The sequence below is a fragment of the Hemicordylus capensis genome, chromosome 2, assembly GCF_027244095.1.
Source record: "Hemicordylus capensis ecotype Gifberg chromosome 2, rHemCap1.1.pri, whole genome shotgun sequence".
Lineage (NCBI taxonomy): Eukaryota > Metazoa > Chordata > Lepidosauria > Squamata > Cordylidae > Hemicordylus > Hemicordylus capensis.
The window spans coordinates 172,548,522-172,564,549 of record NC_069658.1 but is presented as its reverse complement, the minus strand read 5'-3'; the positions used below and the strand labels follow the sequence as shown (position 1 = coordinate 172,564,549).

The 16,028-nt window shown below is 43.5% G+C and overlaps 1 protein-coding gene and 1 long non-coding RNA gene across 4 annotated transcripts in view; one reads left to right on the top strand and one right to left on the bottom strand.

Moving 5' to 3' along the window:
* Nucleotides 1-6,807, top strand: part of SLC44A2 (solute carrier family 44 member 2) — a 98,256-nt gene extending 91,449 nt beyond the window's left edge. For 2 of the 3 annotated variants that reach the window (XM_053297529.1, XM_053297531.1), the window contains exon 22: nucleotides 332-6,807. In XM_053297529.1, coding sequence (XP_053153504.1) covers nucleotides 332-453 — 122 coding nt within the window. In that variant the 3' untranslated portion in view covers nucleotides 454-6,807. The remainder of the gene's footprint in view (nucleotides 1-331) is intronic. The other variant, XM_053297530.1, reaches the window with a different exon arrangement.
* On the bottom strand, nucleotides 3,101-15,881 carry LOC128345504 (uncharacterized). Its single transcript, XR_008316498.1, has 2 exons — nucleotides 15,705-15,881; nucleotides 3,101-3,219 (listed from the first exon to the last, which is right to left on the bottom strand). It is a non-coding gene; the product is annotated as an uncharacterized LOC128345504 (long non-coding RNA).
* Between the last annotated feature and the right edge of the window lie 147 nt (nucleotides 15,882-16,028).

Below are 16,028 nucleotides of genomic sequence, written 5' to 3'. Positions count from 1 at the left end.
GAGCCTTACTGTAACAAGATAGTGAGCAAGCTAATTCTGCTTAAGACGCTGTAACCAATAGATTCTCGCTCCCCTCCACTCTTCCATCACCAGTTTGGTTAGTAACTCCTTTGCTGCTGCTTTAGTATGTTTAGTTTATGTTCTCTAGCATAAAAGCAGATATCTGTCTAAGCAGTCTTGTTCTTTCTTTGGTGGAGGAATCTAATTGCAACTAACTTCAACTTTTCCTTTTCTCTCTCCCCTGCTTTGTACCCCTGTCTTTATTTTGCTTTGCTTCTCTTGTTTCATTCCTCTATGGCTGCTTTCTCCATTTTCTTTGGGATTCCAAAAGGCGAAGATCTGGAAAGGAACGACGGATCTCCTGAGCGGCCTTATTACATGTCCCCTGCACTGAGTGAAATCCTGCTGAAAGGAAGCCTAGAATCTTCCAAAAGTGCTGAGAGCCAAGAATAGGGACAAGTGCTTGAAGTTGTAAGGGCACATGCAGGTGTCCCACTGCAAGCCTTGTGCACACCTGGCTGATTGGTGTGCAAGGTGCTCTTCTGCATGGCTGCTCGGTGCTCCATTGCAAAACTTCTCACTTTGATGTCCAGGGAAGTTGGGGGCGCTTGTGGTGTTTGCACTGAGCAAATGAAAGGTTGTACTATCTAACCTGCCTTAACCCAGCAGATATCCCAACACCAAAATAGTGGAGCTAAAAATGGAAGATTAATGGTGTTGGAAATGGTTCCACTTCTCCACTGTTGCACCATGTGGGGTGGTTTTCTGTTCTGTCAAAGTACTATCTCTATAACGAGAATGGTTATTGCAACAGAGCTACATATGCAAGATAACACATACATAGAGCACCGCAGTATAAAAAGGGTGGTGTATATTTACATGATATACATATCAGATACTTTCTAGCTCCTTTCCCCTCTTGGATGAGGCAGATGCTTCTCTTGGTTGACTTGTTAATTTCAAGAGTGGTTGCTGCATGGCTCCAGAGAGAGGCAGATCCAGAATTATTGGGATGATATCCCTTTTATTTGAGCTACCTGTGTGGGTCAAGTTGGGTCTGGTTAGGTCACAAGTTTCAAGTTGCAGAGGACTTCCTTTGGACAGAAATGGCGGTGGGGAATTGCAGTTCAAGAAGCTGAATAAGCATCCAAGGGGATTATATTACACTGTCTAACTTTTCTTGTCTTAGTGCCCATCCCACTTCTGAAATTCCAGTTTATGAATGCTTTTTTATATATGGACTTGCAAATCTATTCAGCCAAAGTCATTCTTCCCAATAGATATGAGTTTATTTACTTGAAGGCCATCTGTTTAATCTTCATTTAATATTTCCTTATTTGTGTATAAAGAAATGTTCTGTAAGACCTGGAAGTTTGCTGTCCTACTCTTGACAACCCCTTTTACTCAATTATCTTGAAGCTCTAGCATGCTATTGCGAATGTAGCTGCTTGCAGATGAATCTGATCTAAATACAGCAACATTTGCTTCTTTATAGCTTCTATAAAACTTGCTTTGATGCAGAAAGAAATTATTTTGTTTCATGGCTCTCCTTATAGACTATGGCCTCAAATCAACATACATTTAGGTGTACCTGTTGAAAGACATACATTTTAGCATGCCTAACATTGTGTTGCACTGCGATCAGCATGCAGCTTTGAGATTCCCAGTGCAAGTCTGTGCAAAGTTGTGGTTTTACTCAAAAATCAATAACTAGCAAGGATCCTGGAAATCTGGTAATGGATATTGTGCGTGTCTCCCCCCTCCCCCCCCAAGAAAGCTCTTAATTTTCATTTTCAAAATATACTTTATTTTTTCAGTAGTACTTAAAGCTAGGGATTGCAACATTTTGTCACTCCTGCTTTACAAATAGTTTACCCTATAGTCTGGTCAAATTTATTCTCCATGTTTTGCACCAATCAGTTCTGCACCCCAAAACAAATTATGCAGAACAACAATGTATGCAGGTTGGATCCATTACTATTGCTATTATTTATATACTGCTTTTAAACAACAACAAAAGTTATCAAAGCAGTTTACACAGAAGAAGGCGGCTTCCTGTCCCCAAAGGGCTCAGGATCTAAGAAACAAAAGGGAAATGCCAGCAACAGCCACTAGAAGGAGGCTGTGGTGGAGCTGAACAGAGCCAGTTGCTCTCTCCCTGCTAAATATAAGAGAATCAACAGTTTGAAGGTGTCTCTTTGCCTTGTAAGCAGGGGACCTAAATTTGCCAGCCTCATTCTGGAACTAGAGTGTTTTCTATTTGAAGGTGGGGGTGACAAGCAATGGTGAGTTTGCTGCAGGAAGAGGGGGATAGGTGGAAGCTGGGAGTTGTGTGGGACAGGTGGCATGCTGGAGGTCAGGAAGGAAAACAAGCCAGGTAGAATAATGTGGTTATGAATCAGCTGGTTTTCCTGGAAGCAGTTAGTGCTTTCTGCATCTTGCCCCAGGTGGTGTCAAAAGTTCCAGGTTTTGTAGTGGTAATAACTTCTTTGCAGTGTACCTCATGATGCTCCTTGGGCATCATGAGTTTGCCATTTTAAGTGGTAAACTGAGGGAATTTACTTGCAAAAAGATGCACAAGTTTGCTGCTTGCAATGCCAAGTTGGGAATCCACTCCATAAGAAAATATTTTAATTGTCTCTTGTTCATTCTTTTCCCTCATTGCTGTTATTGGCACAAGTGGCTCAAAATCAGGACTACACAACTTTGGACCTCCAACTATTGTTGGACTACAACTCCCATCATCCCTTGCTGCAAGGAATGGGAGATGTAGTCCAACATCTACAAGAGCACCAAAGTTTGTGTGGCCCTGCTCTAAGTAGACCTCAACAAACAACCAGTGGTGATTTCCATCACCATGAGGGCTGAAAAGTTCCTTTTTCAAAATGAAATTGGATATTTTAAATCCAAATGCTACTATATGTAGCATTTCATGAAACCAGTGGCCCTGCCTAGCAAATTCTGAGGCTGGGGATGAAGTGTGTGTGTTTTTAAAGAGTACTGAAATGGCTTTGAGAAGTTTTGCTTCCTGTTATATATGCACGTTTCTTTTGTCCCACTTATTGCCTCTGGTCAAACAGGTGTTTAAATGATAACAAAACACTGCAAATCCTGTTTACTAGAGGTAGAATACTACAAGTGTCAATTCAAAACTGCCTTCAACTCTCTGAAAACCCATCGTCTGGCTTGAGCCTTCAAGCTTTGTTCGTTGGCTTGAGCCTGCAAGGAATATGAAGACGGGCCTTAGTTATTGTGGGGCTTCTGTTGAACAGTTTATTTTCTTTTGAGCAACTGTATTGGGCCCAAGGTCAGCTTATGTTGCTTATCTTATCTTATGTTACAAAGGGCCTCATACCCTCAAGACCACTTTGGATGCTGTTTGCAAGTGTGTGTAGGGAAGTGGTCAGCAAAAATCTGCAAAGGTACATCTTTGTAATGACGAGTTAAATTGAGATCTGAGATACATCCTGCGGAAGGGCCAGGCTAGTCTCTGCCATTTGCACATTTGACTTACTCCAGTCAAAGACTTCCTTATCACAAGATGCATATTATTTCTTTACAAACAAGTAGGGAAACGATAATGCTTGAAGAAGTTTAGTATAAGAGAGACTAGTAATGTGCAAAAAGAAAAAGACTAGTAAATTAAAGCATCCATAATGTCAGGGCTGGCTCCAGATTTCAAGAGGGTCTTGTAACCTCCATCTACTTGGAGATTTCAAGTAGCCTCCATCGACTTGGGTTGGCCCCTGAGAGTTGCTCTGACCACCATATAAAAGCTATGGCCACAGAGGTGGGTTTAGGGATGCAAAACTTGCTTAATATAACCAACACTGCTCTCATGGACAATGGCATACCACATCTCCAACTTCTCTACTTGATTCTTCAGAGGGGGAAAATATCTTCATTGCTACCCCTTGTGAAAATAAAAAGGGCTCAGAGAAAGACTTGTGCCTAGTGTTCCCACTAACAGAAATTCCTTGACTACAACTCCCAGCATGCTCAGCCAAACTCCACTGCAGCTAGGGATTCTGGGAGCTGTAGTCAACAACATCTGGGATTCCCTCATACAGGGAAACACTGTGCCTGCATTTTAAACACACAAATGGAATCCTCTTCTCCACAATCTCTGCTTCACTAGGGCCTTTAAGAATTCTTAAACTTTGTGCCATTGTATTAAATTCTATCCCCCCCCAAATGGGGATAGTTTATGCAAACCTGCTTACACATAAAGGAGCTCAAGTGACTGCTTTATTGTGGATCAACACTTGAGTTGCACCCAGAGAACTGGGATTCAAGCAGGGAGAAGCAGGAGACTGTGAGCTCACCACCTATATTTTTAAAGATTCATCATGCTACACCTTGAGAATGACATGACCGAGCTCCTCCTCATCCTGTCTCAAAAGGGCACATGGTCCATCTTCTATTGCGACAGGATGGATACACAACCTGGTTAGATCTTTGCCCAGCCTAGCATGAAAAGCTTTCCAGTGGCATGGCCTTTCTTGCTGGACAATGGTAAGAGTTAACTAGCTGTTCTGAATTCTCATTCAGAAACCTGTACCTATAGTGGAATGCACTTGCTAACTTGGGATGACACCCAGTCTCCACTACAGTTAATGGTCAAGCCTCTCTTAATTACCACAGGGTAGGGTTGCTACTATTATTTCTAATTGCCTACCTGGTTCCAGTTTCAGATTTCTGCTATCTAGCAGTTCTGAGGCACCCTTTTCACACCTTTCCTGGGGGCGGGGTTGTCTCTCTTTGCAGTGGAAGACCTGGAGCGTAATGATGGCTCTACTGAAAAGCCTTACTTCATGTCATCTAATCTGAGAAAGCTCTTGAAGAAGACTAACAAGCAGCAAACAGATGCATGATTGGCTTCTGCTTTCTTGCCTCCATGGGTAGCAAATAGACACTCTGAGAAACATACCTGAGCTTTGTCAAGCCAAGTTTTTGAAGACTGGCATCTGTGGGGTTAAAATGTTCTGTTTCCATTTCCTATGCCAGACAACAGTAACTTGCCCAGATTTGGCAACTCTTGGTTTTCCTTTGCAGCCATAAATGAGCAATTTGTGCTGCAGTAATTGTATCTTAGAGGTTAAGTGCAACAGAGCAAGTTGAGCAAGTGGGAAATTTAACTCAAGCAAAGCCACCCAGCCCAGAACCTTCTGTCTGGAGTAGGTGGGCTTCTTGCTTACCAATACAGACCCAGCAGTCTTTCTAGACCAGGGGTGTCAAACGCAATCAGGTGGTGGGCTGGATTTGATTCTGATGCTTCTCTGGAGGGCCACACATAGCCTCATGGCACCTTCTATTGCCTCGCACCCACCTCATGCTGCCTTCTGTCTTTTCCCTCCTACTCCCTCTTTCTCTCCCTTCCTCCCTCCCTCCCCCTGCCACTTACATTAGCTAAATGCACTGATATACATCAGAATATGCTTTGGGAAAATTTAAATATTTTTCTGCTATTTTAAAAAGAAATTCTGAATATCATACTCCCTGATAACCTACAGACAGCAAATTCTACATATATAATCCTGCCACTGAAATTAGCTGAATGGACTACTTTTTACACCAGAATTGTTTTTTGAAAGAATTGTGAACCATGAACATTCTCAGATTTAACACTTGGATCAATAATGAAAGCAACATCATGCCCCAAGCAGAGCTCCTCTTTTCCCCTCTTACCCTTCCTCCTCCTCCGCCCTCTCTTGCCCAGAGAGAGCACCCCATGCTCTCTTTTGATTTTGTCATACTCTTCTCCCTCTGTATCTCCTACCTAGCGCTCCATGCTGTAAGCCCGCTATGAGTGGGGAAGACAGTGGTAGCAGTAGAAAAGGAAGCACTGGGTCCCGCACAGGGTGGTGGGAGAATGAGACGACAGGCTGCCTCTTCAGCAGGTTGTTGGGGGGAGGGGGAGCAGCAGCGGCTGGTCACATGGCTAGTCAGTGGAGCTCCATGGGCCAGGGGCTTGACATCCTGGGTCTAGACAAATGATCCACTGAGGCTGCAATTCACTTTCTGGTTTTGCTCACTTTTTTCCATCGGCACAGACATCGTCTGAATCAAAGAATTCTAGTTTAACTGATTTGTGGATTGCAACCAAAGTTAATGCATTTTAAAATTAACTCAGATGTCTGATCACCCTGGTGACTGTCATTGCCATTTTAAATTTATTGTGTCTCATGGAAAATTACTTCACTGTACATCCTCATACACTTCAGATGGATATCTTAAACATGAACTGTCCAAGGAAAGTTTTAAACCTGACCGAGTGGCTTCATAATGGCAGCTGTGATAATCAAAGCAGCAGCATTTAGATCAATTGTGACCAGAAAGGCTTGGTTTTAGCAACCATGGTTGTGGGGTTGCTGGTGATGGAAATCTTCTTTTATAATAACTCTGTTACTTTGTGAATGGGGATGGCTCAAAGTTGTTGCTGTGTTTGAGCTTATACAATTGTAGGGGAAATTTGTAAAATTGTTTACCAGGAAGAAAAATTAAAACAATAAATTAACATAAGTACCAAATATGATATAACCAAATCTGAGGCAGAACCTAAAGGTTTGCAGAACGTATCAGGTTTGCAGAAGAAAATAACAGGAATAGTTGGGGAAAGTTCCAGATAGTGTGGTTGTACATTATAAAACAACTGGTATCTCTCCAAAAGAAAATGCTATCTATATTTTAAATTTGGCCAGTTTGGCTTTTATTTTTGCTTTTTATATGCCTTTTATACTCTCCTATACATCCCTGTATCTTTCAAAAAAAGTTTATAACTGAAATATTAAACACTTTGTTTTGTAAGCCTGTTTATCTCTTTATTCAGACTGAACTGCCTTGTAGCAGAAGCCTAGTGCAATTTGATGTTAGAATCAAGATGACTTGCTTTGGTCCAAAGTCTTGTGTCCCACTATTATTTATTTATTTATTCAATTTTTATACCGCCCTTCCGAAAAGGCTCAGGGCGGTTTACAATTACCACCAACATGGAGGATGTTCTAGCTTTAAGCTTTGGGGGAACCTAACCTATAATTTATTTTAAAAGAAAGTTCATTCTTTCTTTGCCTTGACTGAAATCTCACTTGAAATCCTCACCTGAAAAGGAACAGTTCAAATCGGGCAAACAGGAGAGAGTGCAAAATTGTTATGAAGTTTTACTTATCAGTTGTGGAAGCTGCAGCAGTGAAAACTATACAGCAAGTTTGAATTTAAGGCAGTGTTCTTCAATGCAAGGCCCATTCCAAGGGCCTTGATGGCTCCCATCAACCCCAAGTGCAGCTACCTGACTATTTATTAGGCTTGTGTGAAGCTTTGGCCAAAGCTAAATATTCTAAGCAGCCCCCTTAGCACTGCACTGAGGTGACCACTCCCACCATGTAGTGCTGCACTTTCCCCAGCTCCTTTAAGGAGCCAGCATGGTGTAGTGGTTAGAGTGCTGGACTAGTACCGGGGAGACCCAAGTTCAAATCCCCATTCAGCCATGATACTAGCTGGGTGACTCTGGGCCAGTCACTTCTCTCTCAGCCTAACCTACTTCACAGGGTTGTTGTGAGGAGGAACCTAAGTATGTAGTACACCGCTCTGGGCTCCTTGGAGGAAGAGCGGGATATAAATGTTAAAATAATAATAATAAGGGAAACCAAGCCCTCTCAAGTCCCAGCACCATCTTGGAAAGAATGAGTTATATGGGGAAAGCTCTGGGAAGGATGACATTTCCTAGCACTCTATGCATATTTTCAAAGATGGCACAGTGGTACAGCACAGTCTTACTCTTAAAGGGCTCGCCTCTGGCTCCAAGAAAAACAGCAGTTCACAGAAGTCAGTGCAGTAGGAAAGGACCAGGCCAGGCTTGCCCACTGGACAGCTATCTCTTCAGAAAACCTAATGTACAGGCAGCTTTTGGTCATTTCACTGGAAAATACTATTATTTTCTGGTGTACTAATAATGTAAGCAGATGTGGTTTCAGCAATCACCGCAGTCTGGGCCAGAATTTGTGTATACTCTGCCCTGGTTCGACATGAGAAATTTTCTAAAGCCAGACTGATGGCTGGAAAATGGACAGACCTTGTTTGTACTGACAATTTAATTAAAGCTTGTATTCATCATTTTGAATGATGACAATCTTCATGTTAATGAGCATTTTCTTCCACAAAGGCTGCAGTTGCTGTTGAAGATACATAAGAATGCAACTGGGTTGCTGTAGCAAACCTTTAATGACAGTACTGGAGTGCTGGCTTTAGTGGAAATGCCAGACCAATTCATTTTTCCTAAGGTATCACATCTGCAAATCACTTATATCTACATTAAATTGCCTGGTTATTCTGTCTCCCCTCTGAAAAGTTGAACTTAATGGTATTTGAGGACTTTGGTCCTGTATCTGGACAGACGCAACTCTGAGGGAAAGGTAGGTAGAAACAGATGATTGTATGTAAAACTCTCTCCTCTCTACTCAGGAAGCAGGGCCAGCTGCTGACTTGATTTTTTGTTGAGAAGGGTCCCTCAGCTTCTCTGGACCTAGCAGCAGGGTAGCAGATCACCAGTGCAGCTCCATAAGAGTCTGCTGATTCTTATTCATTTTTGGAGGTCTCCCCCACCGCCCCCCAGATTATCTTCCCTCCTGGCACATCGCAGGACCTAGGTAGTGAGAGCCCCTCACAGGGTAGGGAAGATCAACCAGTGGGACTACTGCCCAAAGGACTGCTGGGAGAGTTAGAGGATTGCTTTAACTATCTTCCTAGTACTCCATCTTCACTACCTCTGGCCTCCACAGCAGTGGCAGAAAAGCACACCTTTGGCATCCCAGCTCTTGAACTAACAGTGATTGTGCCCACTTTCTTCCTTTGTGCTCTCATCAGAGCTGAGGAGAGAAGCAGCTAACAAGCCACACATACCCATTTGCAGCAGGCATTTCCTCAGAGATACTTTCCAAGAGAGCTTCAGTCACCAACTTCATCTTTGCCTGGGCGGTCTCTCTGTAGGCAGAGGACATTACCTCTGCCAACCCCAAAGTTTCCAAGAGCATAGAAGATGGCCAGAAGACTTCGCCATCAGCTGCACTTCTCACAGACTCATTTCTTTCTGGATCTAATCCAGCTATCCCCAAGGACAATGACAACTAAAATTATGGCAAGCTGCAACACGGCATTGGAGTGGAGGTGCCACAGAGATTTCACAGGAAGGAACTTAAAATCACATCTGGCCAATATTGCAACCTGCAACTACTGACCCAGATACATTCCAAGGCTACAAACCTAAGAGCTACTTAAATGTGAAAACTGTAGGAGATCTGGAAAATACAAGCTGGGGCATTATGCATACTCCCTGCACCTATCGGTTCCCTCAAGCCTCAGAAGGGCACAGCCCTAGTCTGCCTCTAGAATGTGTACTATGTTTATTAAGAGACAAACAGGGCATACGAGTATTTTATATAGGGAAACATTTTTTTTAAAGGACCACCCACAGTCTGAAGTCCACTTGACCACTGCAGAATTCCATCACCTCATTGTGCTGTCCAAGCAGACTAGACCAGTATCAGTATGCATGTAATGAAGCCATGATGGACATTTTAAAAAATAATTTAAGCAGAGAAACAGCTGATGGAGGAGAAGATATTTAATCCTTGTTCTGCCATTTTACATTCTAAATTGATCCCTCTGCCCAAGCAGGCTTCCAGACATGTCTGTGACAGAAAACACACTCAAAAACGCAAAAAGGAGTATTTGGAATGGGTAAAGCGCTGGTGGGGAAAATGGTTTTCCATGTTTCTCTGGGACTGAGCAACAGTACAGAAGGCATCTGCTGTAAAGACAATTTCCTTACTTCACCTCAGGAAAGCTAGTTGTATGGCCCACACAACACACCCTGGCATTTAGTTCCAGTGAACCGGTAGGGGGAACAGTTAATAGTTCTTTTGGAGAACAGGTCCCCAAAATCTTGCTACCAAAGGCAGGATGTGAACAAACTTTAACCATTTTTTGTGATTATTTTGCTTTGAATATTATAAATCTTTTAAAATCCAAAAATTATAAAACATTTAAACTAGAGCTGATTCAGCAAAAACGTTCTCTCCATTTCCCATCGTATTTAGGCATACGTCTTTCATGCACAGGATCTCCGTGCTTGCAGCACAATCCTAAGGAAGGTCAATTGGAAGTATTACAAAAATATGGCCCTTCCTCTCTGTCTTTTTTTGGTCAAAAACCAGTTATCTTTCATCTAAGAACATAAGAACAGCTGTGCTGGATCAGGCCCAAGGCCCATCGAGTCCAGCATCCTGTTTCACACAGTGGCCCACAATATGCCGCTGGAAGCCTACAGGCAGGAGTTGAGGACATGCCCTCTCCTGATGTTGCTCCCCTGCAACTGGTACTCATGCAAGGCATTCTGCCTTTAAGGCTGGAGGTGGCCTATAGCCCTCTGATTAGTAGCCATTGATAGACCTCTCCTCCATGAAGTTATCCAAACCCCTCTTAAAGCCTTCCAGGTTGTTGGCTATCATTACATCTCGTGGCAGAGAATTCCACAAGTTGATTATGTGTTGTATGAAAAGGTACCTCTGTTTGCTGGTCCAAAATTTCCTGGCAATCAATTTCATGGGATGACCCCTGGTTCTAATGTCATGGGAGAGGGAGAAGAATCTCTCTCTATCCACTTTCTCTACACCATGCATGATTTTATAGACCTCTATCATGTCTCCCCACAGTAGTCTTTTTTCTAAACTAAAAAGACCCTGGTGTTGTAGCCTTGCCTCATAAGAAAGGTGCTCTAGGCCACTGATAATCTTGGTTGCCCTCTTCTGCACCTTTTCCAGTTCTACAATGTCCTTTTTTTAGATGACGAGAATTGTACGCAGTATTCCAGGTGTGGCCGCACCATAGTTCTGTATAAGGGCATTATAATATTAGCAGTTTTATTTTCAATTCCCTTCCTAATGATCCCTAGCATGGAATTGGCTTTTCACAGCTGCCACACATTAAGTCAACACTTTCAATGAGCTGTTCACCACGACCGCAAGATCCCTCTCCTGGTCAGTCACCGACAGCTCATATCCCATCAGCATATACTTGAAGTTGGGGTTCTTTGTCCAAATGTGCATCACTTACACTTGCCAACATTGAACCGCATTTGCCACTTTGTCGCCCACTCACCCAGTTTGCAGAGATCCTTTTGGAGCTCCTCACAATCCGTTTTGGATTTCACTACCCGGAAGAGTTTGGTATCATCTGCAAATTTGGCCACCTCACTGCTTACCCCTACTTCTAGATCATTTATGAATCAATTAAAAAGCACTGGTCCCAGTACAGATCCCTGCGGGACCCCACTTCTTACTTCCCTCCATTGTGGAAACTCTCCATTTATCCCTACCCTCTGTTTCCTGTCCTTCAACCAGTTAGCAATCCACATATGTAATTGTCCCCTTATTCCATAACTGCTAAGTTCTCTCAGGAGTCTTTGATGAGGAACTTTGTCAAAAGCTTTTTGGAAGTCCAGGTATACTATGTCAACTGGATCACCTTGATCCACAGACTTGCTGACACTCTCAAAGAACGCCAAAACATTTGTGAGGCAAGATTTACTTTTGCACAAGCCATGCTGATTCTCTCCCAGCAGGACCTGTTGTTCTATGTGTTTTACAATTTTATCCTTGAGGGTGTTTTCAGTCAATTTGCCTGGAATGGACATTAAACTAACTGACCTGTAATTTCCTGGATCGCCCCTGGATCCCTTTTTGAAAATCAGTGTAACACTGGATACTTTCCAGTCTAGTACAGAGCCTGATTGCAGGGTTAAGTTATATATGTTAGCAAGGAGATCGGCAATTTCACATTTGAGTTCTTTGAGGATTCTTGGATGGATGCCATCCGGCCCTGGCAATTTGCTAGTTTTCCGTTTCCCCAGACATTTTAGAATATCATCCCTTGTCACTTCTGACTCAGTTCTTTAGCCTCCATCACCAAAAGGTCTGGTTCAGGAACAGGTATATGCTCTTCTCTGCAAGCTCCATATCCTCAATAATCCTTTTCACTTCCTCATTGTCTAATGGTCCAACCACCTCCCTGGCAGGTTTCCTGCATCTGATGTATTTAAAGAAGATTTTGTTATTCCCCTTGATGCTTTTAGCTAAATGTTCCTCAAACTCTCTTTTTGCCTCCTTTATTGTCACCTTGCATTTCTTTTGCCAGAGTTTGAGTTCCTTTCTGTTCTCTTCATTTGGGCAGGCCTTCCAATTTTGGAAGGCAGTCTTCTTCCCTTTTATGGCTTTCTTGACATTACCTGTTAGCCATGCTGGCATCCTCCTGGACTTAGTGGTACCTTCCCTCCTTTTGGATATACAATATAACTGGGCTTCTAGTATTGTGGTTTTGAGTAAACTCCATGCATTTTGGAGCAAAGTGACTCTCCTGATTTTCCCTTTCAGCTTTCTTTTCACCATACTCTTCATTTTGGAACAGTTTCCTCTTCTGAAATTCAAAGTGTCTGTGTTAGACTTCCTTGGTGATTCTCTCCCCGCATGTATGCTGAATTTGATCGCACTATGGTCACTGTTTCCTAAAGGGTTGATGACACTGACATCACGCACCAGGTCAGGGTGCCACTCAGGAGTAAGTCCAAGGTCGCCTTCTCTCTGGTTGGTTCAAGACCAACTGTTCTATGACACAGTCATTCCGTTTATCTAGAAATCTGACCTCTCTGTCATTACCTGACTGTGAATTTACCCAGTCTGTGTAGGTAATTGAAGTCACCCATTATTACTGCCCTGCCTCTCCTTGATGCCTCCCTGATTTCCTGCTGCAAATCCCAGTCACTGTCAGCATTTTGATCCGGAAGGCAACAGCATATCCCCAGTAGAACATTTCTGTGGAGGACTCCGGTCCACCTAGGTTTTCTACCTTGTTAGATTCTATCCCTTCTTTAATATACAGTGCTACTCCATCTCCAAGGCACCCCTCCCTGTCCTTTCTATAGAGTTTATATCCAGTGATAACAACGTCCCACTGGTTCTCACTGTTCCACCACGTTTCTGTTATGCCCACTATATCTATTTCTCTGTCAGCAGCCATGCACTCCAGCTCACTCACCTTGGCTTCTGGCATTGGCATATAAGTATCTATACGCTGAATCTCTTACCTGGTATATGCTATCTTTCTTTTGATACTTTGAACAGTTGGCACAGCCTTCTGTCTGCTCTTTATGTGGTTCTGCTCTGTCCCCTTCTGTTTTATCTGAATCCTTTGACTCTCACACTTTAAAGGATGGCATTTGCCAAACCGGATACTGCCCAGCTCCTGTTGGCTATTCCCCAGGTGTCATTTTAAAAGCTGCTCTGTAACCTTTTTGATTTTAAGCACCAGCAGTCTGGTTCCATCTTGGTTCAAGTGCAGCCCATCCCTTTTGTACAGGCCTTCCTTGTCCCAAATGTATCCCAGTGCCTAACAAATCTAAACCCCTCCTCCCGGCACCAACATCTCATCCACGCATTGAAACCCCTCAGCTCTGCCTGTCTCCCTGCACCTGCGAATGGAACAGGTAGCATTTCTGAGAATGCTATAGTGGGGGTCCTGGACTTCAGTACGCTACCTATCAGCTTAAATTTGGCTTCCAGGACCTCCAGACTACATTTCCCAATATCGTTGGTGCCGATGTGCACCACTACAGCTGTCTCCTCCCCAGCACTGCCTAACAGCCTATCTAGACGCTGTGTGATGTCCACAACCTTTGCACCAGGCAGGGAAGTCACCATACAGTCAACATGTGGGTCACAAACCCATCTCTCTATACCTCTGATGATCAAATCGCCCACTACACAGAGGCCCCCACCGCCTGGAGGAGTAATCCCTTCATCTGTAGCCTTCCATTGTCTCACCTCATCCTATCCAGCATTATGCTGCAAAATATTCACCTCTCTTGTAGCTCTGACCATGTGACACTCATCCTTAAATCCCTACTCTGGTTTCCTGTCTGCTCCCAGATTCGGAACAAGATTCTCACCCTTACCACCAAAACTCTCCATGGCCTTGCTCTCTCTCTCTCATATCCAAACACATCCTTGCCTGTCCAGGTCTACTATTCCAAACCATAACTTATTCCACCCTCTGACCCTTGCTGCCCCATATAGTGGGAATGGTTTCCCAAAACACTCTTATTTTCCTTAAATAGTTCCTCAAACCCCAGCTTTTCCATAAAGCCTTTACATATCCCAACTTTATAGTTTTATTTATTTACATTTATATCCCGCTCTTCCTTTTGAAGAGCCCAAAATACATGGTTATGTTTATCCTTACAACAACCCTGTGAGGGAGATTAGACTGAGAGAGAAGTGGCTGGCCCAGAGTCACCCAGTGAGCTTCATGGCTGAATGGGGATTTGAATTCGGGTCTTCCCATTCCTAGTCCAATATTGTCCAACCAGTCTGTCTATGATGCAAGGAATGTGCACACCCATCTCTCTCACACACACCTGTGTGGAGTCATATGGGGGTGGGAGTTTGAATATTCTGCTCCCAAATAATTATGTTGGAATAGGAATGGAGCATGTGGAGGGAGCATCCACATGTTCCTCCTCACACATCAGTTGGTTGTTATAGTATAGTATAGTCCAAAGATAAATGAAGTAATTCCATATTCTTATTTCTTTAAAGTATTTATACTCCACCAGCACACTACTGCTCGGGGCAGATCACAACTTTAATAAACTTTAAAGAGTCCTTAAAGACGCATTTCTTCACCCAGGCTTTTAACTGATATGGTTTTAATTGTTTTGAATGTTGTTTTTAGAATATTGTTTTAAAATATTTTAAACTGTGTTTTACATTTCTTGCTTTTAAATTTTTGTTTTGTTTTGAATTAATTTTTTACTTTTTAATCTTGTTGTAAACCGACCAGAGATGTAAGTTTTGGGCAGTGTAAAAATATGATAAATATGATAAATAAATAAACTGGGAAATAATATCAGTATCTTTTTATCCCTACTTCTCCACTCCTGTTGCCTCCCATGTCATGAGAGAGCCTCGCTTCATTCATGAGCCTCGTGAGAAAGACAAATCTTTCTCATTCTATATAAAGAGCTGTGCACATAGTTATAGAAATAACAGTAAAGGATCACTAAATTCAGGCCTAGTTCAGTGCAGTTCTGATCAAGTAAGTAGAAGCCGGCAGTTACGCATCCCGTTCTGTAATACTTACTATATACATGCATACGCGCACGCACACACGACCACATTTGTAAGAAAGCCAGCCCTACCCGGATCGATGGGACTTCTTACTGTGTTTTTAAAAAATCTTTACAGCCGCTTGTTTTAGTGCACTGAGGAGTAAGTCATATCTACTAGCGGGACTTACTTTCGAGAAAACGTGCATACGATCGCACAGTTACAGTGTGTTTTGAAAGCCTGTACATCGCCTCAAATACTGCGGTTAGCGCTCAAGTCTATACTATAAAAACTGACGAACAGCAAAAGCCCAGCCTTGTACAGAGTCAGGGGCACCTTAGTCCGCCGGTTTCAAAGGGCGGATAGGCACGCCTAATTGGACAGGATCGGACAGCACATTGTGCAGGAGGGCAAGTCTCACGGAATAACGTGGGACTTCCTTCCCAGTAACTGCATACCGGTTTACGAAATACATTATCTCACATCCTCCTCCATCCCCCAGCTGAGGGGACGCCGAGGACAATTTCAAACACACGCAGCGGCTTCGCATACCACGCCTGCTTCCTATCCACCAGCGTTTTCCTCCTCACATCCCTGTCTTTGCTTCTGAAATAAAAAAAAGAGGGAGTAAGGCGAACCATGCAGCACCAACCGCCGGCGTGAGACACCAGAGCAGAGCACAGCCTACCGGCCTGCGCAAGAAGAAGATGGCGGCGGCGAAGGGGGAGGAGACGAAGGAAGGGGAGGCCCAGCCCCCCCCACCGGCGAGCCAGGCCTTAGTTCACGCCCCCTCCCTTGGCGCTGATTGGAGGATAGAAGCGCCTCCGCACCACGTGGTCCAGCGCCTTGCCTTTCTCCTCCTCGCTGCCCCTCCCC